The sequence below is a fragment of the Ostrea edulis genome, chromosome 1 (assembly GCF_947568905.1).
Source record: "Ostrea edulis chromosome 1, xbOstEdul1.1, whole genome shotgun sequence".
Classification (NCBI taxonomy): domain Eukaryota; kingdom Metazoa; phylum Mollusca; class Bivalvia; order Ostreida; family Ostreidae; genus Ostrea; species Ostrea edulis.
The window spans coordinates 77,755,283-77,778,464 of NC_079164.1; the positions used below are offsets into that span (position 1 = coordinate 77,755,283).

The 23,182-nt window shown below is 35.7% G+C and overlaps 1 protein-coding gene across 2 annotated transcripts in view; it reads left to right on the forward strand.

The window, feature by feature from the left end:
• Positions 1–23,182, forward strand: part of LOC125680292 (lactase/phlorizin hydrolase-like) — a 46,973-nt gene that overhangs the window by 2,931 nt on the left and 20,860 nt on the right. The window contains exons 4-17 of one of the 2 annotated variants that reach the window (XM_048919763.2): positions 2,520–2,777; positions 3,089–3,515; positions 3,704–3,833; positions 4,370–4,554; positions 4,795–5,124; positions 5,293–5,423; positions 5,593–5,853; positions 6,528–6,711; positions 7,864–8,094; positions 8,172–8,298; positions 8,505–8,689; positions 8,792–9,121; positions 9,594–9,724; positions 12,632–12,889. In XM_048919763.2, coding sequence (XP_048775720.2) covers positions 2,520–2,777; positions 3,089–3,515; positions 3,704–3,833; positions 4,370–4,554; positions 4,795–5,124; positions 5,293–5,423; positions 5,593–5,853; positions 6,528–6,711; positions 7,864–8,094; positions 8,172–8,298; positions 8,505–8,689; positions 8,792–9,121; positions 9,594–9,724; positions 12,632–12,889 — 3,168 coding nt within the window. Of the gene's footprint in view, positions 1–2,519; positions 2,778–3,088; positions 3,516–3,587; positions 3,606–3,703; positions 3,834–4,369; positions 4,555–4,794; positions 5,125–5,292; positions 5,424–5,592; positions 5,854–6,527; positions 6,712–7,863; positions 8,095–8,171; positions 8,299–8,504; positions 8,690–8,791; positions 9,122–9,593; positions 9,725–12,631; positions 12,890–23,182 lie in introns of those variants that run through there. The other variant, XM_056161398.1, reaches the window with a different exon arrangement.

Here is a 23,182-nt window from a genome sequence, read left to right on the forward strand (position 1 = left end):
GATTGAATTCATGCGAAAATACAACAATAACTAAAGTTATCTCCTTTGTCTCTTTTCGTTTGGAGTTGTGTCGTCTTTTCGTCTAGATCTCTTAAATGTTTTCTGGTGGTTTTTTTTTATTACTCTCCATACATATCAAGACATGCATGACATAGTTATGACCTATTTCGCGCCCTGATAGCGAAGAAACGGGGCCCATATTGTTTTTTCGGTAATGGGATCCCCCTGCTTAAGCACATCTGGGCATCAGAGGCGCTACATACATCATTGCCATTTGCCTCGCAAGGTTCAACAATCATCTATTTCACACCATAGTGCCTATAAAGATGCTTATGTTGGCTCTTCCGGCATCGGAAGTAATAAAACCAAAGACGGTTTAAGCTTACCTTAGTAGAACATGTCCTACTTTTGGCACAAAGCCCCCTAATCTGTGTTCTTTCTTGTTGATTTGTCAGTCAAAGGACGATGCAACTGGATAACGATTTTTTGGAAATATCATGTGGAAAGGAGATGTCTGTTTTGCGAAGTTTTGAATATGTATCTCGTTGTTTTTAGGTCACCTGAGTCACTCAGGTGATCTATTGTTATCCGTTTTTATCCGGCGTCGTGACTAAACTTTTCACTTGCTCAACTATTCTCCAGAACCATTGGATCAATTTCAGCAAACTTTGCTACAAAACATCCTTATAATTCGAGGTTGTTCAACTGAAGGATAATGCCTTCTTCGAAAGAGAGATTATCAAGAAAAGGCAAGAAAAGGTCATTTAAAAATCTTCTTAAGAACCATTGCACCACAAAAGTTGAATCTTGTATGAACGATATTTTAACTAAACATTGAAATAAGTTCAATCTAGTACTTTTTCTGGTAGATTAAATTAGCTACTGGGTTGCTTCTGTGATATTTCCTGACATAGAAGAAAAATGGTACATGGTGTAGATGTACTGGAATCGCATACATGTGTATCAAATGGAAATGTATCGATGACTTGTAGATAATATATCAAATGTCTTCAATTTATTTCCTTCGCTATTCTTTGCTTAAAAACAAAAGTGCCACAGTAAGTTGTTTCTCATTAACTTGCTAAACTTAATGCATGTTAAATTAGTTGTCGTAGATTTAATAAAAGTAGGTGAGTATATAAAAAATGTGTTTAATTTCTGTTTTAAACAAAATGCCATACAAGCATGAAAAGTTCATTTTATTAAGGGGTTGGAACGAATGCCCAAATTGGGTATCTTAGACAGGTAGCATTGGATGAATATAAATAGACCACATGGACAACGCTAAGCAAGTTCTTTTGTAAAGGTTTGACAATATTGCACATCTTGTAGAGGAAGATAATGAATAACAATTTGTTAAAGCAGCTGAATGAATAATATCGACTAAAATCATACCCCAATCAATAGGGTTCGCAGGCGCTTTTCCCATGAACTCTATTTTCTTTTATCCAAGTTGTAATCAAAAAGGTCTTTTGCCACATTCATATACAATCATGAAGGTAACTTGCGAGATTTAAGCATTAGTTGTATGGTACTCGGGGGATCGTTAAGGCCTATGAACCCCAAGTTAAAAAATGCTGACAGTTAACAATAAAAAGTAAACTTATTACAATGTAGGACAATGTAAATACAAAGAATCATGTTTATAGGTGGCTCGCAATATCATTTGTTCAATGATGTTTCCACCACCAGCAAAATTGAAGTTGACGAATAACCTACTCCAGCTTTCAAATCGAGGCTTATTTTCCGGAGTTACCTTTCCGTACTAAATGCAGTGATCAAAATCAGACTCACATATCTGAAAGACACAAACTATATTATTAATTTTCTATTTTCCAAATTCTGTTTATGCATACTGTAAAACAAAATTCCAATTCTGTGATTATTTTTATCTATGAGTTGTCTCTCTTGAACCAAACTGTCATGGAGCGGCATACCACGATACACTGAAAACCACTGAGGACCTTTGGTTGCCGGTGCTACAGATTTTTTAAGGACGGAGGGAATGGTCCAAGGAGTGTCTTGTTTATCACTGTTAACGCTATTAAGGAGACTTCATAAGGTATCTTTCTGTGCCGAGCATTTGGCGAAGGAGCAGTCACTACCTAGTTTTAATTCTTGGGTTTGACGCGGCCAGAGTACTAGCAAGATTCGAACTCACGACCTCCCCGACACGAAGAGAAGACTCTAACGACTGAGTCACCGTGATGGATAGCATTATAGAAATTCCTACTTAATTTTTCTGTTTTCATGATTTCTTTAATGTACAAAACCATCAATTCAGTATTTTCCTTCAGTCACACAGTTTGTCGGTTTGTAAACACTTTAGAATATTGTGAGTCTGGTTTTGGGGTGTTTTAGGAATTTTACATTGGTTAAAGAAGCACGATACTCTATGCTGAAAATACTACGAAACGTTGTTTTTTACAAATATCCTTGAAAGATATACGATTTTGACTGTGTAAAACGTATTTCTGATTACCATATAGGCCTTTGAATATTTTTCCTTATTTTGCCAGATTTCCCACTACAGATTTTCTATATCCTGGTCTCGTATTTACCCACTGGGCACCACAGAGATGTTAAACCATAGAGGAGTGGATTATTATCACAGACTAATTAATGCACTAAACGCGGCTGACATTGAACCAATGGTGACACTCTATCATTGGGATCTACCGCAGGCTCTGGAGGACGAAGGGGGATGGCTGAATAAAAGCACTGTCGACCACTTCGTTAACTATGCCAATTTCTGTTTTAGTGAATATGGAAGCAAGGTAAACTTAGTATTTTTTACTCCTTTGTGTGCATGTGTTTGTCAAAAGTATGTACACTGTAGATAAGAATTGTAGTTTTTACGTTAAAAGAAAATGAAATTCGGAATTTAAATATGCCGACAATGCTTATTTCGCGATTTAGCGCTGTTTTTAGATTTAGAAAAGATTTGTGAAGATTTCTGCTTCTGTAGCATATATATATATATATATATATATATATATATATATATATATATATATATATATATATATATAACTATAACAAAAAGCCCGATATTATATTTTAGTATTAACTTAATGTTTTATCGCAGGTGAAATACTGGATAACTTTCAACGAACCATGGGTAGTGGCTTGGCTAGGATACGGTGGAAGTGGAATGGCACCTGGTCGTAACGAACCAGCAAAGATGCCCTACATAGTGGCCCATAATATCATTATTGCACATGCGCAAACGTACAAAATATATAAAAGCAAATACAGATCAAGACAGAAGGGACAGGTTGGCATTACTCTCAACATTGGATGGGCTCAACCTAAGAATACCTCGGATGCTGCTGACTGGGAGGCATCTGAGCGAGCTATCCAGTTTGAAATGGGATGGTTTGCACATCCAATTTTGGTGAATGGAGATTATCCCCAAGTTATGAAAGATCAAATCGGAAACAAAAGCCAAGCACAGGGATACAGCACATCTAGACTACCAACATTTTCAAAACAGGAAAAACAGGATATTAAAGGTGTGTATATAATTCAGTTCATTCCTATCACGATGTATCAGAGTCAGGATATTGAATCTGATTTAGAACAGGAAAAACAGGATATTAAAGGTACATGTATATAATTCAGTTAATTCCTATCACGATGTATCAGAGTCAGGATATTGAATCTGATTCAGATTGTTTTTATGATTGCTGAATTTTGACAGGGTCTGCTGATTTTCTGGGGATGAATCATTATACATCCAGTTTGGTTTCCCCAATCAAAAATCCACCAGATCTGGAGAGCTACGATGCGGACAAAGACGTGCTTTATCAAACAAATCCATCATGGCCAACGTAAGATGTGTTACGACGTATTCAGATAAATCCACATTTCATTTTTACTTTTTTTGACACCATGAGTGATCAGATAAACGTGCTTGTCGTATTTTTCTTACCTTTCTGTTGAAAACATTCGACTAAATACGTTGAAATAGCCGAAAGTCGAGTTACGATCTAGTTCAATACAATCTCGCATTGGGTCAAATGCTGTCTGACGTGTTTCATACCGATTGTTAAGCCGTTCTTGGCACACTGATTTTGACTGCGGATAACTCCGTTTACCTGATCAGGATATGGGGCTCACGGCGGGTGTGACCGGTCAACAGGGGATGCTTACTCCTCCTAGGCACCTGATCCCACCTCTGGTGTGTCCAGGGGTCCGTGTTTGCCCAACTATCTATTTTGTATTGCTTGTAGGAGTTATGAGATTGATCACTGTTCGTTATCTTCACCTTGCATGACACAAAATAGTCCAGTCAGTGAGTTTAATTTATATGATAGGATGGTTTTTGATTTATTTTTTTCATGTTTTGTATCTATTTTGCTATCAGGTCAGGCTCGGATTGGCTGAAGGTTGTTCCTTATGGAATGAGAAAGATTCTAAATTGGATAAAGAAAGAGTATCCGAACACGTCCGTCATTATCACGGAGAATGGGGTTTCAGATCAAAACGGTTCTCTAGTAGACACATGGAGAATCAATTATTACCGTTCATACATCAACGAAGTATTAAAGGGTAAACTATCTTTAATGAGAGCCGATGTTCAATTTCATTGCGGTCGATATGTGGCATTATTAATTTTTATAATCGAGAATTTTTTCGCAAATGTAACAAATATATCAATGTATCGGTTAACTTATTGAAAATAATATCTCAGCCAATAATCACATTTGTTTTGTGTAAAATGATAATCAGAGAGAGAGGGGGGGGGGGGAGAGAGAGAGAGTTGTAAAAAGGTTGAAATTCTATTCCTAGCCATAAAACTTGATGGATGTCAGATCAAGGGCTATACAGCTTGGTCACTCATGGACAACTTTGAATGGCCGCGAGGGTATAGTGAAAAATTTGGACTATACCATGTCAACTTTAATGACCCAAAGCGGACAAGAACGCCGAAAGCTTCAGCAAGATTTTACAAACAACTTATCCAAGAACATGGATTTCTGCCAGGTTACCCTGGTAAAGGAGGACGCGGTACTGCTCCAGAATATGAGCATGGAATTTACTATGATACGTTCCCGGATGGTTTTGTATGGAGCACAGCAACAGCAGCATACCAGGTAGAAGGAGCATGGAACACAGACGGTAAGATACAGCTTATTGTTTCGAAGAAAGGTACCATTTAAATGAAAGGTGAAGATAACGAACAGCGATCAATCTCAATAACATGCTCAACGAATTAGATTGCTTGGATGGTTTTCTGTGCTCTTTATACTGAAATGAGAATCACTGGCATCGTACTTGTCTTGGCAGGGCGGGGACCTAGTATCTGGGATGTATCTGCTCATCAGAAGGATTATATCTACAATAATGACAACGGTGATGTGGCATGTGACAGCTACCACAAATACAAAGAAGATATTCGATTGCTGAAGGAACTTGGAGTAAGTTATACAGTCAGCATACTATGACCTTCGTGTCTAGTGAAGGTCAATACTTTGTGTAGTAAATACCACAGACAGACAAGCATGCAGAAAGACTGATTTTAGAGCATTGACTTCATATGTGCACGATGGATTTTTACTTTAATTAACACGTGGTATATAATTATAGGTCTCACGCTATCGATTCTCCATTTCTTGGCCACGCGTGTTTCCTGATGGTACAAAAGGAAGTAAAAATAACAAGGGTGTGCAGTATTACCATGCCTTGATAGACGAACTGAAAAAGGCCAACATAGAGCCGATGATTACCCTGTATCACTGGGATCTACCCCAAGCCCTGGAGGAGGAAGAGGGAGGGTGGATGAATGAATCCATCGTAGAAAGATTCAAGGATTATGCTGACTTCTGCTTCAATGAATACGGAAACAAGGTAAATTGCCTAATCGGACATATTTTCTCCATGGAAAGCATTTTATTTTTATACCCCCCGATGGATTCGTGTCCGGGCCATAACTTCTTTGTTCTTTGACATAGTCATACCATATTTGACACATGAGTGTATCACCATGAGACGATGTGTCGGGTACCTTCATGACCTCCATATGACCTTGACCTCAAGGTCAAAATTAATGGTTTTTACAATGGATTCGTGTCAGGGCCATGACTTCTTTGTTCTTTGACATAGGCATAACATATTTGACACATGAGTGTATCACCATGAGACAATGTGTCGGGTACCTTCATGACCTTGAAATTTGGCCTCAAGGTCAAAATTGATTATAGGGTTTTGACATAGTCATACCATAAGACATAGGTGTATCACCATGAGACTATGTGTCATGTACATTCATGACCTCTTTATGACCTTTGATCTCAAGGTCAAAATTATAGGTTTATACCATGGATTTGTGTTCGGACTATATCTTCCATTTCTTCTACAAAGGCATACCATATTTTTACACTCAGGAAAGAGGTAATTTATACCTATTAACAACACCTTTTGGGAGATTGGGGTAAGCGGGGGGTATTCTTAGTGAGCATTGCTCACAGTATCTCTTGTTTGATTAACGATGCATTGTACTACTATTTAAAAAATATTGTTAGACGAAGCTGTGGATAACATTCAACGAACCGTGGATAGTTTCCTATCTTGGTTACGGTGTGGGTTCATTTCCACCAGGGAAAATTGGTCCAGGAACAAATACCTACATAACGGCGCACAACATTATTAAGGCCCATGCTGAAGCCTATCATATATACAACGACACGTATAGAGCAAGTCAGAAAGGTAATTTCTTGTTTCACCAAGACATTGCATATATACCTTGAATATCATTACAAAACTTTGATTTATTAATGTTGAATATTTCAGATCAACGTGATTCAATTGCTTACACTATGCATGTTTCAACAAGTGATATGTACACGACTTATTTCCATTATTTAGAAATGATCCCAGTATCAGAAACTCACTTTCATTTTGGAACTTAAATTTGGATTTAAAATAAAGAATTTGAGACAGATACACTATATACGATACCTTAAGAGTGATTAACTGTTATTAAGAAGATTTATCAAACTAAATATTGTCTGTAAAACAATATTGATGAAAAGATGAAGATAAAGAACAGTGACCAATCTCATAAATCTTAAAAAGAATGCAAAATTTAGAGCATGACGAACAAGAATCCCTAGAAACACCAAAAGTGGGATCAGGTGCCGTATGTATCAGTAAAATTCTTCATAGAATATTAAAAAGTGAAGATAACGGACAGTAACCATTCTCATAAATCCTATAAAAATACAAATAAGAGTAAGGCTAACATATATTGACCCCTGGACACACCAGGGGGAGATCAGATGTCAAAGACTATACACGAAGTGCGCCCTATATCTTCATCAGGTAAACGGAGTATTCCATAGTCAAAATCAGTAGATAAAGAGCAGAGTAAGAATTGGTATGGAACACGTCAGACGGGATTCGACCTAATGACAAGTTGTATCACGGCGGGTGTGACCGATCGACAGGAGATGCTTACTCATCCTAGACACCTGATCCCACCTCTGGTATATCCAGGGATACGTGTTTGCCCAACTATTTATTTTGTATTGCTTATGGGATTTATGAGATTGATCACTGTTCGTTATCTTCGCCTTTCATTTGCAAATTAGAGCATTATAACCATAGAATTTACAAAATGCTGATTTTAAACAAGACTGTTAAAAGCTCTGTGTCGTACATAATTGTGTAGGTGATCATCAACCCCGGAAAACGTCAATAACGCCGCCATACTTGCTCAGTTTGACACACGTATACCCAATGTTATTTATACATATGATAGATGTGTACTCCTACTTCTGATATTCACAATAATCTTTTGCGTGTTCAAGTGAATAAGCATTTTGCAGCAACTTTTAAAAAACACACGATATATTACAGGAGAAATTGGGATCACGCTAAATGTTGGGTGGGCGGAGCCGGAGGATCCATACAATCCGGATTATCTTGAGGCATCCGATAGGGACATCCAATTTAACTTTGGATGGTTTGCTCATCCGATCCTCGTGAATGGCGAATACCCAGAAATCATGGTTGCGAGGGTAGCAAACAACAGTCATGGAACAAGCGGATCTAGATTGCCTAAATTTTCGAATATTTCCAGAATCAATGGTAAAATTCGTTTTCATTCTGTAGAAAATGTAATCACAATATACTCCTATTGTATACATGACATTACTTTGATACAGGTACGGCCGATTTTCTCGGATTGAACTTTTATACATCCAGTCTGGTAAGACCCGATGAATCACGAACAGATCACAGTTTTGATGATGACAAAGGAACATCCTCAAGAGCCGACCCTTCCTGGCTCGGGTAAGACTTTTAGACGGAATATTCTGTCAGAACACCTTCGTAAAAAAATTTATTATATTAATTATTCTTCTTCAATTGACAGCCTTCATAACGTTGGTTTTTTTAGCTCAATCCCCTTCTCTCTCTCTCTCTCTCTCTCTCTCTCTCTCTCTCTCTCTCTCTCTCTCTTATGTTATGCTGATATTGGTCTTACATGTATTAAATAGATCTGGATCGGAATGGCTCAAAGTGACACCATTTGGTCTTCGGAAAATGTTGAACTGGATTAAAACCCATTATAATAACTTTCCTGTGTATATTACTGAAAATGGAATTTCGGATAATAATGGATCTCTTACGGATCTCTACAGAATACATTACTACAGGACATACATAAACGAAATGTTGAAAGGTAAGCACATTTAATCCAATCAAAATGATGCATATTGAAATCAATTATTCATCTGAAAATATTACACTCGGTTAAAAATATTTCTAATTTTGAATTTCTCAGCAATTAGATTAGACAAATGCAACATAAAAGGATATACAGCATGGTCATTAATGGATAATTTTGAATGGCGGAGAGGATATTCCGAGCGTTTTGGGCTTCATTACGTTAATTTTACGGACTCAAACAGAACACGAACACCAAAGGCATCTGCAAGATTCTACAAACAGCTTGTAAAAGAGAACGGTTTTAAACCAGGATACACGAGTATGGGAGGGCGGGGCACTGCGCCTGCGCAAGAGCATGAGTTTTACTACAACACATTCCCCGATGGTTTTATTTGGAGTGCGGCTACCGCAGCGTACCAGGTTGAGGGAGGGTGGAATGAGGGAGGTATGGAATTCTAGAAAATGACATTGATATCTTCCTTATGAATCAAACTTATTGCATTTCCTGAATATATCTCGTTGCAGCCATTATTATGTTAGGATACCCTTGACAATTATAAGTCGAACTTTGTTTTGATTTTTCTGCAAACACGTAAAAAACATGCTGAACGCTTCAAAAATATTTTATATTTTCAGTGTCCTATCTCTAAAAAAAAATGTTTTACTATATACCTTTCGGGGTTTTGATATATACAACATGAAATTAAACATTTTTTACTTTCATTTCATTTTTTTAAGTAATCATCGTGGGTTTGTACCATTTTAAGTCTGTTTTGAATGTTTAAGAAAAGTGCTTAATTGTATCGACAATCTATCAGTAAGAGATACAAATTCATACCATCAAAAGTTGTTTTCAACAAATTTAAATGCACTTAGAACTGATACAAGATTAAGTAAAGGACGTTTCCATTTAACAGGACGGGGACCAAGCGTATGGGACACGTGGGTTCACGAATATAAACACGTAGAAAATAACGCTACTGGTGACGTGGCCTGTGACAGTTACCACAGATACAGGGAGGACGTTCAGTTACTTAGAAACCTTGGGGTAAATATAAAGTGATACCATAGGAGATATCATTACAACCCAAATTGTACATTTCGGAATAAATTCCCATGTTTTTCACACATTTTAAAACATAGTCACTGTAGCTCAGTGGGTAGAGTTAGATCGGTCGAGTTCGATCGGTGGCCACATTTAAAGCTAACATGGATTCTTATATAAGTAAATCCGTCATAATTATTTCTTTCAGACAGTCTGCTTCGCTTTAACCGTGTATACCTCAAATGAGATTGCTATATTCGAGTGATTTTCTGGTTATATTCAACCGATGTACATATCCAGTTGTAATGAATAGAGAATGCGAAACAAATGAAATCAATTTCTAAAACATCCTAACATGCTCAAAAGAGCAATATGTTATTAAAATAATTTAGATAAAAATTCGAAGAAAAAAGTTACATACGAGTATTTGCAGTAATCACGTCAATAGCATGTAATTAACGTGGATAAATCATTCATCCAAAAATATACAGTTGATTACACACATACATACATGTACATGTATAGAAAAGGCAATATAATGTATGTAGTCGAAAATATATTATAGCCTTCAAGATTTGTTGTCTCTTCAGAGAAATCACCGCATATTCATCAGAATAATTAGAAAAAGCAGTTCTGAAGCAAATATATTGAGATTGATGATCAAAATATATATTTTGTATACCCTTGGCTTGTGAAAATCACATTGATACACTCTGTTGACATTGTATTATATTACAAAAAGACTTCATCATGAATTTTATTGATTTATAAATGAAAGGCGAAGATAACGAACATTGATCAATCTCATAACTCTTATAAGCAATACAAAATAGATAGTTGGGCAAACACGGACCCCTGGACACACCAGAGGTGGGATCAGGTGGCTAGGAGGAGTAAGCATCCCCTGTCGACCGGTCACACCCGCCGTGATCCCTATATCCTGATCAGGTAAACGGAGTTATCTGTAGTCAAAATCAGTGTGCCAAGAACGGCCTAACAATCGGTATGAAACATGTTAGACAGCATTAAAATCAATGATATCATTTTTTCAATATCGTGTTTTCCCTTCTCTTCATTTAGTATTCTTTACAGGATTTATGTGATTGTTTACTGTTTGTTATCTTCACTTGTTTATTCTATCAAAGACTGAAGAGTTCTCCGCTTTTATTTCATAATTATGACATGATAATACTTGCATCCATGTATAGAAAAACCTTTTCGCCTGTAGATTACCCATTGTTTCATTGACATACGATATTTCCATTTTAATTTTGATCACTTTACGGTGTTCTAATCCGCGATTTCATTTTTTTCTAATATGTGTACCTGTACCCGTCGAGGCTATCCGTACAGGTAAAGTGAAATACTGATGTGAAGTGAAGCGTAGCAAAATTCGTCCCTTAATATAGTATATGCCATCCGTACCCAGATATATATAAGGCCAGGAAATTAATAGATAGTTTCTCGAGCCAAAAAATTAAAATTTTGATGAGGCAGGCAGGTATTATATTTTTACTGGGCTGTGGTATGGGTTATCTTTTTTATGATGACTGTAGAATGAGTTACCTTTTCTTTCTCATGTACATATGTATATAGAATAAGCAATGGCATTTTTATTTCTATTAAAAGTAGTTTCACAATACTTACTATTGAATTTTTGAACACGTGCACATAAATGAGTATGCATTCAAAAATCATTAGATGTAAAATACCTATAATTGTACTAAAACCTTCTCGAAGTTTTACATAAATATCTATAACAGACGAATTACCTTATTTACATAAATAAACAAATATAAATTGAAAAAAAAGTCCATCCGGTACCTTTTGAACGGATGCGGCGGGACCTGAGAAACTATTGATTAATTCTTTGGCTTAACAATAGAATATTATACTAATATGACGGGTAAACAGAAAAATCATGACAGACACTGAGTTCTAGTATATTTAAATATCTATTGATGTCAGACATTGAGAATTCTAGTATATTTATATCTATTGATGTCAGACACTGAGAATTCTAGTATAACTATATCTAGTGATGTCAGGCACTGAGAATTCTAGTATATCTATATCTATTGATGTCAGACACTGAGAATTCTAGTATATCTATATCTATTGATGTCAGACATTGAGAATTCTAGTATATTTATATCTATTGATGTCAGACACTGAGAATTCTAATATAACTATATCTATTGATGTCAGACACTGATAATTCTAGTATATTTATATCTATTGATGTCAGACACAGAATTCTAGTATAACTATATCTATTGATGTCAGACACTGAGAATTCTAGTATATTTATATCTATTGATGTCAGACACTGAGAATTCTAGTATAACTATATCTATTGATGTCAGACACTGATAATTCTAGTATATTTATATCTATTGATGTCAGACACTGAGAATTCTAGTATAACTATATCTATTGATGTCAGACACTGAGAATTCTAGTATAACTATATCTATTGATGTCAGACACTGAGAATTCTAGTATAACTATATCTATAGATGTCAGCTTAACACGTTAACACGGGTTGTAATTGCGCCTTTGCCAAACGCTCGGAATAAAGGAACGAGTGTCACAGGTCATTAGCACATGACCTCAGATTCGGAGGCCTCACTCTGTGTCCCTGACCGTTAAGATACATGTACATGTAGGTCTGCATTTGTGGCACATTACCTACAGTTTGTGACGTCTCAATATCTGGGAAGAATTTGAAGGAACGTCAAATAAAAACAAAAAATCGAAACAAAACATAACACTTAATAAATTTGACAGCTAGTTTTCCTTCAAGAAAAAGGTTTGAAATATTTGACTTTTCCATGAGATACTCTATAGTATTTGTCTTTCTCATGAGATATTTGCCTTTCTCATGAGATATTTGCCTTTCCCACAAAGGTTTCTCACTACCGGTTTTCCATCTCCTGGCCTCGAATATTTCCTAATGGTACCAAGGAGAGTCGCAACCAAGAAGGCATCGATTACTACAATGATCTGATCAACGAACTCATCAAGTACAACATTACGCCTATGATAACCCTTTTCCACTGGGACTTGCCCCAGGCTTTGGAAGATGAAGGAGGCTGGCTGAACGAATCCACTGTTTATCATTTTAGAGATTATGCAGATGTGTGTTTCAAAGAATTTGGAGACAGGGTAGGTATATAAATGAAGTTTAGAAATATAGAATATCATAAGGGCTCGGGTCGAGATCACTCGAGGGGCAATCCCAGGTCCGATATCAACATTAGAGTGTGATATTGTTTATATCATATACCTAAAACACAACAAGTTGATAAACATTTCTTTTAAAATGGGGGGGGGGGGGGGGTATTGACCCAAACATAAATACATGGTATACTGTACAACGATATTTGACTATTCCATTTCTTCAGTGAGTTTACTTTAATGGTTATGTTTCCAGTACTATGCTAAAGTCTGGGTTTTGTAGCTTTATTCCATTGCTGGTCACGATAATTGGATGATTAATTATGGACATCCCCTCATGTGGTCTAGAATTAACTGAACTGCTTGGCTGAGAAACCCGTCATATATATCGCTGTGTTGTTCACGTACATGTATATTCTATTAAGAAGCTCCTAGGGGCTTGCTAATTGATACTAAAATTGGAAATAAGTGAATTATTTTTATTTGTTTTTTCGGATTTACCAACTCGCCCGTTTTCAATATTTCATATAATTTGTAAGAGTTGTAGAACTTTGTTTACGTGGCGTCATCGTATGAACATCTGATGCTGCTATTTCTTTGCTTAGGGAATGTTACCTTATTCTGAAGTAAGTTATTTTTTTTTACCGTTTCCCATCTGTTTAGCATCTATAAGTCGTTGAAATACGTCGGAAGATAATGGTTCTGCTTTTCTCGTTTTATTGCCAAATCCTCGGGATTTTAGATTTCAGAAATCGTTTTAAAACAGTTTTCTACATCAAAAATGCTGTAAATTAACATTTTATCTCCATTAGGACCGGGAATTTCTGAAAATGCTTCAGTATCACCCTCCACAATCCTCCTACTGTTTTCTGTCGCTTAGAACGTTGATTGTTTTGAAATGAAGTTAAACGTGTTATTGTTCTAAATAAACAGTTGTTACTTGGGTTATCCCCTTTTGCTTAGATACTCGCTACAAATTAGCGCTGTTTTTGAAAACGTTTTTATTTAATTTTTCTGCCTAAATTAAATTTTGTCGTGGAAGAAAGTATTATATTTGAAAAAAATTGTGTCTAACGTCATTTTTTCATGTAGTTATGTTAGATTTCAAAAGATTAAAGAAGAAATAGCCATTTGAAATTTGAGGGCGTGACAGCCCCTTGACAACGGGCCGAGACAGAGATATCTCGGCCCTTAGGCCGAGACAGCCCTACCTACTTGCAACTGTCTCAACCTAGCCAAGATAGGTGTATCAGGGCTGATACACTACTAGGTATATGATGTACACATGTATATGTGTATAGCAAATGTAATCCAACTATCAACTGCTTTAGAGTTTATCTTAGTGGTTGTTGAATGTCTTCGTTTTATTGTATGGGACTACTGGTTTGCACCCCGTTTGTCTGTGTGTCAGACTTAGTTTGCCGGATTATTTTCTGATCTGATTTGAGATGCTACACTTGGGTATTTGATTTTCAACTGTTTCTTTACAGACCAAGTTTTAGTTTCGTTACAGTTGAGTGATTATTACGAGATATACCATCGTGGGACTTTGAGTTGAATGTGGTTTTCAGGGCTTTGTTCATTATCCCTTAACGTAGGAATCTTATATTTGATGTGTGGTTACCTCATGAGTAGATGCACATCAAGCTTCACGTTTGGTATGGTTGTTGAATTCTAGGAAATATTGTGAGACTAAGTTTCACGGTTCAATAAACTTTTAAAAATGTTGTTTCCCGGACTCTTTAGCTTACCTGAGCTGAAAGCTCAATTGAGCTATTCTGATCACCGGTTGTCCGTAGGCCTGCCTGTCCGTCTGTAAACATTTCACATTTTTATCCTCTTCTCCAGAATCACCGGGCTAATTTCAACTAAACTTCGTACACATCATCCATGGGAGAAGGAGATTCATGTTTGTTCAAATGAAGGGGCATACCCCGTTCAAAGAGGAAATAATCACGAAAATGCAATAAATTGGGCCGAGTCATTTAAAAATCTTCTCATGACCCACTGGGCCAAAAAAGTTCATATTAACACGACAGCTTGCTGACATAGTATAAATTTCAAATTTGTTCAAATCATGGTTCCCGAGGGTAAGGTGGAGTCACAATAAGGGAAGATAGTAACTTTTTAAATGCGATTGTATATAGGGAAAATCTTTTACAAATCTTCTTCAGATGTCAAGACCCACTGGGCTAGAAAAGTTGAAACTTGGATGAAGTTCTCTGTTACACAGCTAATTCAAGTTTGTTCAAATCATGCCCCCTTCCGGAGGTAGCGTGGGACCACAATAGGGGATCAAAGTTTTACATGCAAATATGTAGAGGAAATCTATAAAAAAAGTTTTTCTCAAAAACCAATGGGGTAGAAAACTTCAAACTTACAAGAAAGCTTCCTGACATAGTAGAGATTCATGTTTGTATATATCATGACACCAGGGGGTAGGGTAGTTCCACAATAGGGGTTCAAAGTTTTACATGTGAGTATCTAGGTAAAATCTTTAACAATCTTATTCTCATGGACAACTGGGTCAGAAAAGTTGAAACTTTCATGAAAACTTCCTGGTATAGAACATATTACGGTTTGTTCAAATCATGATCCCCGGGGATAGGGTGGGGTCACAATATAGGATCAAGTTTCTGCATGCAAATATCTAGGGGAAATCTTTAAACATCTTCATCTCAAAAACCATTGGGCCAGAAGAGTTTAAAGTTATTTGGAAGCTTTCCTGACGTAGTGGAGATTCACGATTGTTGAAATCATGGAATCCGGAGGTAAGATGAGACCACAATATGAGATCAAAGTTTTACATGCGATTATATAAGAAAAATCTTTAAAAATATTCTCAAAAAGAACTGGACCAGAAAAAGTTGAAACAAACGAAAGGTTTTTGGCATATTGCAAATTCAAGTTTGTTCCAATCATGGTCCCCGGGGGTAGGATGCAGCCACAATGGGGGAATCAAAGTGATATGTTATGAAATATGGTAAAACTCTTTTTAAAATCTCTTGAACTATTTAAGATAGTTTTTTATATTTTGTATGTACATTTTTTTTTTTTTTACAAAAAGACCATCCATGTAATGCAATGGTGTGTGATCATGTAACCTACACCTGGAAGTTTGACCTACTTTATGAAAATCTTACATATTTAATATCTCTTGAACTATTTAAGATCGAGCTTTCACATTTTGGGTATAGATTTCTTATGGCAAGCTCTTCCTATCATATCATGATCAATGACAGTGGTCTTATCCAGAACAGTAAGATCATGTTCATTCATATTGGTATATCTCTGTACTTTGAATTCATTTTCAGTTATGTTGATATCCTTTGGGGCTAGGTTGGAGCCACAATATCATATGGGGTCAAAAATTTTCAATATTTAAAGATTCATGAAGAAATATTTTAAAACTCACAACAGCTGAGCAATGGCAGGGCCAAAGTGACTATGGTGAGCGATGTGGCCCATGTAAGCTTTGAATTAGAAAGTTGTAATTGAGTATGTGATTACGTTTATAGATCAAGTTCGGTCTCTCACCATGAATAGTTTCACAAGATCTCTGGGACTTTGTGTTGAATGTCCGGTAACAGGTCGTTCCGTCTTAAACTAATCCGTTCCCTAGTCGTTCCGTCCTGAAGTCGTTCCATCCCCAGTTGACCCGGCTGTAGTCAATCTGGCCCCTAGGTTTATAAAGCTATTACTGTCTTCTTATTCACAATTACTGATATAATTTTCATACCGATTTTTATTTTCCCATAGGCAGAATCGGGGGTTGGGGCCGGTCTGGATGATGAATAATGATTATCAATGATAAGAATCATTATTCTAAACACCCATTTTCACGTAATCTGTCGCCGACGTTTATATTGATTATTTAAAATGTTTGATGCAATATTATTATTTATTTTGACCTATGACCTTTGATATCTAATGAGTAAGACTAGTGTTATTAACTTTCACTTTCGTAACAGTTGACTAATCTATAGAAAACTTGGTTTCATGGTTGACTGAATTAATTCCGGTACTCTGTCTAGTTCTCTCTTTATGTACTCGTATTTTAGTCTTTTAAATCTTTGCAATTTAAGGCACATCGATTTGTAATCAAGTTCGTTTGATTAACTTCATCTCGCTACAAGAGATCGAAAATACAATATTTCCCGAGATACAAAAATAATATACACCAGCTCGTCCAAAATATTCGATTATAAATTGTTCCATTACTTATTGAAACACAAAACAGAACTAGATTTCACGTGGCAACAGAAATGCGGGTAGAAAATTGTGAATGTTTAAGACGCTAGGTAGAAGCGAAAATACCGATCTTTAAATGCTTTACTGTTCAGAATATTGGAGGTGAAGATTTTCCTATCAAAGCAATAGAAATAGAAGCTGAGGATACGATCGAAGCGTTGTTTGATGGGACGATAAAGGCAGCTTCGTTTGTAGATGATTTTTTTTAAACATTGAAATTAGATGAAGTGTAAAAAGTGATACACATGTAATTGAAATGTCAAGATCAGACATGGTCCCGATAATATGAATTCAGAGACTTCTAAAACTCCCGTTTTCCTAAATCTTTATTATTATGTTCCCCAAACAAAGTTTGGGAACATATTGTTTTTACTCTGTTTCTTATTATTATTATTAAGGTCTTCCGTTTCCAACGGAAGACCTTCTAGTGATTCTACTGTTTATTAAGGTCTTCCGTTTCCAACGGAAGACCTTCTAGTGATTCTACTGTTTATTATTATTATTATGTTCCCCAAACAAAGTTTGGGAACATATTGGTTTTACTCTGTTTCTTCTTCTTCTTCTTATTATTATTTTTTCTTTATTCTTGTCACCCTTTTTTGTCCACGAGTGTTCTCAGAAACTACTGAAGGGATCAAGATGAAACCTTTTTAGGATGATAGAATACTCTATGTAGATGTGCGGAACGAACGTCATTTTGTCTGAAAATGCATGCATCTGCATGCACGTGCATTGGATTTTTTGTTTACAAATTTTGGAATGCGTCTAACTTTTTGATTTTTCAATGAAATCGTTTGATATTTATATTGCAGGTATAACTTGTGACCCTTAACCATTTGGCATCGTCAAAATTTCAATTCTGCACGCGCATGCACGTGTGCTTCAATTTGATTGGATAATACAAAACTGTTGATAACTTTCAGGAAAATTAAGACAATTTGATGATATTTACAGGATAGGTAAATATTATAAATATCTACAAATCTAAGTTTCAAAAATTTCAAACGCGGATGCGCACGCACGTGCATTGACATTTGAATATTCAATTAATTCAATGACCATAACTTTTTTGTTTTTTGTCAAAATCTTTTCAAACTTGTATTGTATATGTATCTTGATATTCTTAAGAAATGTGTACAGTCATAATTACCATCCGGCACGTGCATGCACGTGTGCTAAATTCTGATTGGACGATTTTCAAATCGCCATAACTTTCTTATAAATGATGGAAACAATATGAAATTTATACTGTAAGTATATCTATCAAATGTCTATTGAATGACATCAACATTGATGCTGAGTCATACTCACGTGCCCGTGTATGCACGTGCATAGCTTTTCTTTCATTTTTCGGGTACTACAATGGTCATAACTATTGAATTAAAAACTGAAATGAATTCAAATTTACCCTGAGGATCTATGATATGAATGTCTATGAAATGGTGTCAACAAATTTTCCATTATCAAAATGCCGTGCGCGTGAATGCGCGTGCATTGTAATTTTTTTACGTCTAAATTTAAGTATTGGTCTATAACATTTTGAGATTGCAATGAATAGGTTTGAAAATTAGGTTTCAGGTATGTTTTAGGCCTCTCAATTTATTAATAGTCTCAAAATCACTTCCCTGCATGCGCATGCACGTGCGCTTAATTCTGATTGGACGATTTTGAAATCCCAATAACTTTCTTATGAGTGAAGCAATCGATATCAAATTCATATAGTAAGTATATTGTTCAAATGTCTATTGATTAGCATCAACAAAATTGCTGTGTCGTACTCACGCGCACGTGTATGCACGTGCATTGATTTCGGTCTTTGTAGTTTTGAGTTGCCGTTAATTTCTCGTTTTTCATTGAACAGTTGTGAAAGTTCTGTTGTACTCATATGGTAAGACTTGTAATGTATCGAGATGGTCGAATTATTTATATGCACGTGCAAGCACGTACGTGCACGTGCACAAAACTCTCAGATCTTTATAACTGATTTGAACTAGTATGAAATGGACTGAATGTTAAAAGATAGTTATATATTCACATGCTACACAGTTTGCAATGGTCAAAACAACTTGTACTGATATAAATGTCACCACTTACTAAATGGGGGAATGTTTGGGGAACATATGTAACGGTCCCCGTTACAATAAGTACTAGTTATTATTATTATTATTTTTTCCCTTTCGTCTCCGAGACCGCTTGATGGATTTTCCTGAAACTTTCACAGGTTATAGACAACGATGGTACCTCGAGGCATTTTTTTCATTTTTTCAAAATTCACTTCCGTTCGTCAGATACGTCCGAATTTCCGGTTTTTGAAAGAAAGTTTGTCCGGGGGTAAACTTGAAAACCACTAAAGATAATCGAATGAAACTTTCAGGGATGATAGATCTATTTTCTCTATGGTGCATGCACGTATTATTTTTTGTTGCCGTCACTTCCGGTCGTCACCGGAAGTGATTAAATAAATCATCAATTTCCAACTTTTTTCTTTCAAATTGAAACCTACTTTGGTTTATTATATCTCGTTCTAATTCTCAAAAAATGTTGACCCCACCGGAAGTTGAATCTTCAACTTCCGGTTATATCAAAGAAAGCCCACTCATTCTCTCATTTTTCAGTGCCATAAATCTCGGTCATGAAACTAGTTAATGAGTTGAGTTTTACATATATTATAGTCACTACAAATGTCTAAAGAAACGTCAAATATTTTTGTAAAATTCACTTCCGGTCGGCAAATACGGCTTATTAGCTGTTTTCGTTGTCAAGCGTTTTTCTCAGAAACGGTAAAAGATAGAGTCACCAAATTTTCAGAGTTAATAGATCTCACTTTGTAGGCGTGCAGTAGGGGGTTGAGAATGTCGGCCGTCACTTCCGGTCGTCACTGGAAGTGATTAAAGAATCATAAATTTCAAACTTTTTCTTTCAAATTGAAACCTATATCGGTTTACTAGGTCTCGTTCTAATTTAAAAAAAATGTTAACCCCACCGGAAGTTGAATCTCCAACTTCCGGTTATATCAAAGAAAGACTATGCATTCTCTCATTTTTCAGTTCCATAAATCTCGGTCATAAAAGAAGTTACTGATATGAATTTTACATATGTTATAGACACTATAAATGTCTAGAGTAAATTGAAATATTTTTGTAAATCTCACTTCCGGTCGTGAGATATGGGGTGGACATATTCAAACCTTGTTTTTTCAGTTTCTCAATAATGAATATAGATAGACGCTTGAAACTTGTAGAGTTGATCAACTAACATTAGTCCATTGTACACATACATTCAATTTTTTTGTCCGTCACTTCCGGTCTATACCGGAAGCATTTGAAAAATTGTCGATTTTCCGATTTGTTCGAGTGATTTCTCAGGGATGGCTGGACATCTTTTCTTAAAATTTTCAGGAATAATGTCTTATGAAATGACCTTGCTATAATTATTTTTGTTTTTGCAAAATTCACTTCCGGTCGGATAATATGGCCGATTTTCTGTTTCTCAAAAAGAATTTTGTCGAGCATTTTTCTTGGAAAAGGTAAAATATACCTTCATCAATTATTCAGGGATGATCAATCTCCCTTTGCAGGCGTGCAGTAGAGGGTTGAACATGTCGACCGTCACTTCCTGTCGTCACCGGAAGTGATGGAAAGAATCGCAAATTTCAAACTTTTTCTTTTAAATTGAAACCTATACTAGTTTATTAAATCTCTTCGAAAGTGTCAAAAGAATATTGACTCCGTCGGTAGTCAAAACAACTACTTCCGGTTTCTTGATAAAATACCTTTTTCTTTTCATCTCTTTGTCCCCATAAATCTCGCTTATATTTGAAGTCTTTCATATGATTTTCACATGTCATAATAAAAGTATCAACTTCTAAAGTTTTGATAATTTTGTTTTTCAAAATTGACTTCCGGTCGGTAGTAAACTACTACTTTTTCTTTCTTTAGTCTACTTCTTTTTGTTGAGAACTCTTTCAGATAGAGACGTGAAATTTTCAGGAAATATAGATAGTAAAGAGTCGCTGTCATTTATAGGAAAACGCATCTGAATAGTACTTCCGGTCATTACCGGAAGTTACAAGAAATGGTTAAAAAATTCGATAATACACTTCTCATTTATTGTTAAAGTACATTTTCTGATATATTTGAATGGTTTTTGTAGGATCAGAAAACTCTTTACCGGAAGTGGTCTAACGGAAGACCTACTCATTACTAGTAATGAGTTTCTAGTTATTATTATTATTATTTTTTTTTTTTCCCTTTTGTCTCCGAGACCGTTGGATGGATTTTCCTGAAACTTTCACAAGTTATAGGGAACGATGGTACCTCGAGGCATTTTTTTCATTTTTTCAAAATTCACTTCCGTTCGTCAGATACGTCCGATTTTCCGGTTTTTGAAAGAAACTTTGTCCGGGGGTAAACTTGAAAACCACTAAAGATAATCGAATGAAACTTTCAGGGATGAGAGATCTATATTCTCTATGGTGCATGCACGTAATATTTTTTGTCGCCGTCACTTCCGGTCGTCACCGGAAGTGATTAAATAAATCATCAATTTCAAACTTTTTTCTTTCAAATTGAAACCTATTTCGGTTTACTAGGTCTCGTTTTAATTCTCACAAAATGTTGACCCCACCGGAAGTTGAATCTCCAACTTCCGGTTATATTAAAGAAAGACCAATTATTCTCTCATTTTTCAGTGCCATAAATCTCGGTCATGAAACTAGTTAATGAGTTGAGTTTTACATATATTATAGTCACTATAAATGTCTAGAGTAACGTCAGACATTTTTTGTAAAATTCACTTCCGGTCGGCAAATACGGCTTATTAACTGTTTTCGTTGTTAAGCGTTTTCTTCAGAAACGGTAAAAGATAGAGTCATCAAATTTTCAGAGTTAATAGATCTCACTATTTAGGTGTGCAGTGGGGGGTTAAGAATGTCGGCCGTCACTTCCGGTCGTCACCGGAAGTGATTAAATAAATCATCAATTTCAAACTTTTTTCTTTCAAATTGAAACCTACATCGATTTACTAGTTCTCGTTCTAATTCTCAAAATATGTTGACCCCACCGGAAGTTGAATCTCCAACTTCCGGTTATATCAAAGAAAGACTATGCATTCTCTCATTTTTCAGTGCAATAAATCTCGGTCATAAAACAAGTTAATGATTTCAATTTTACATATGTTATAGACACTATAAATGTGTAGAGTTAATTTCGATATTTTTGTAAAATTCACTTCCGGTTGTGAGATATGGGGTGGACATATTCAAACCTTGATTTTTCATTTTCTCAATAATGAATATAGATAGACGTTTGAAACTTGTAGAGTTGATCAACTAACATTAGTCCATTGTACACATACATTCAATTGTTTTGTCCGTCACTTCCGGTCTATACCGGAAGTATTTGAAAAATTGTCGATTTTCCGATTTCTTCGAGTGATTTCTCAGAGATGGCTGGATAGATTTTCTTGAAATTTTCAGGAATAATGTCTTATGAAATGACCTTGCTATAATTATTTTTGTTTTTACAAAATTCACTTCCGGTCGGATAACATGGCCGATTTTCTGTTTCTCAAAAGGAATTTTGTCCAGCATTTTCCTTGGAAAAGGTAAAATATAGGTTCATCAATTATTCAGGGATGATGAATCTCCGTTTACAGGCGTGCTGTAGAGGGTTGAACATGTCGACCGTCACTTCCTGTCGTCACCGGAAGTGAGGGAAAGAATAGCAAATTTCAAACTTTTTCTTTTAAATTGAAACCTATACTAGTTTATTAAGTCTCTTTGAAAGTGTCAAAAGAATATTGTCTCCGTCGGTAGTCAAAACGACTACTTCCGGTTTCTTGATAAAATACCTTTTTACTTTTCATCTCTTTGTCCCCATAAATCTCGCTTATATTTGAAGTCTTTCATATGATTTTCACATGTCATAATAAAAAGTATCAACTTCTAAAGTTTTGATAATTTTGGTTTTCAAAATTGACTTCCGGTCGGTAGTAACCTACTACTTTTTCTTTCTTTAGTCTACTTCTTTT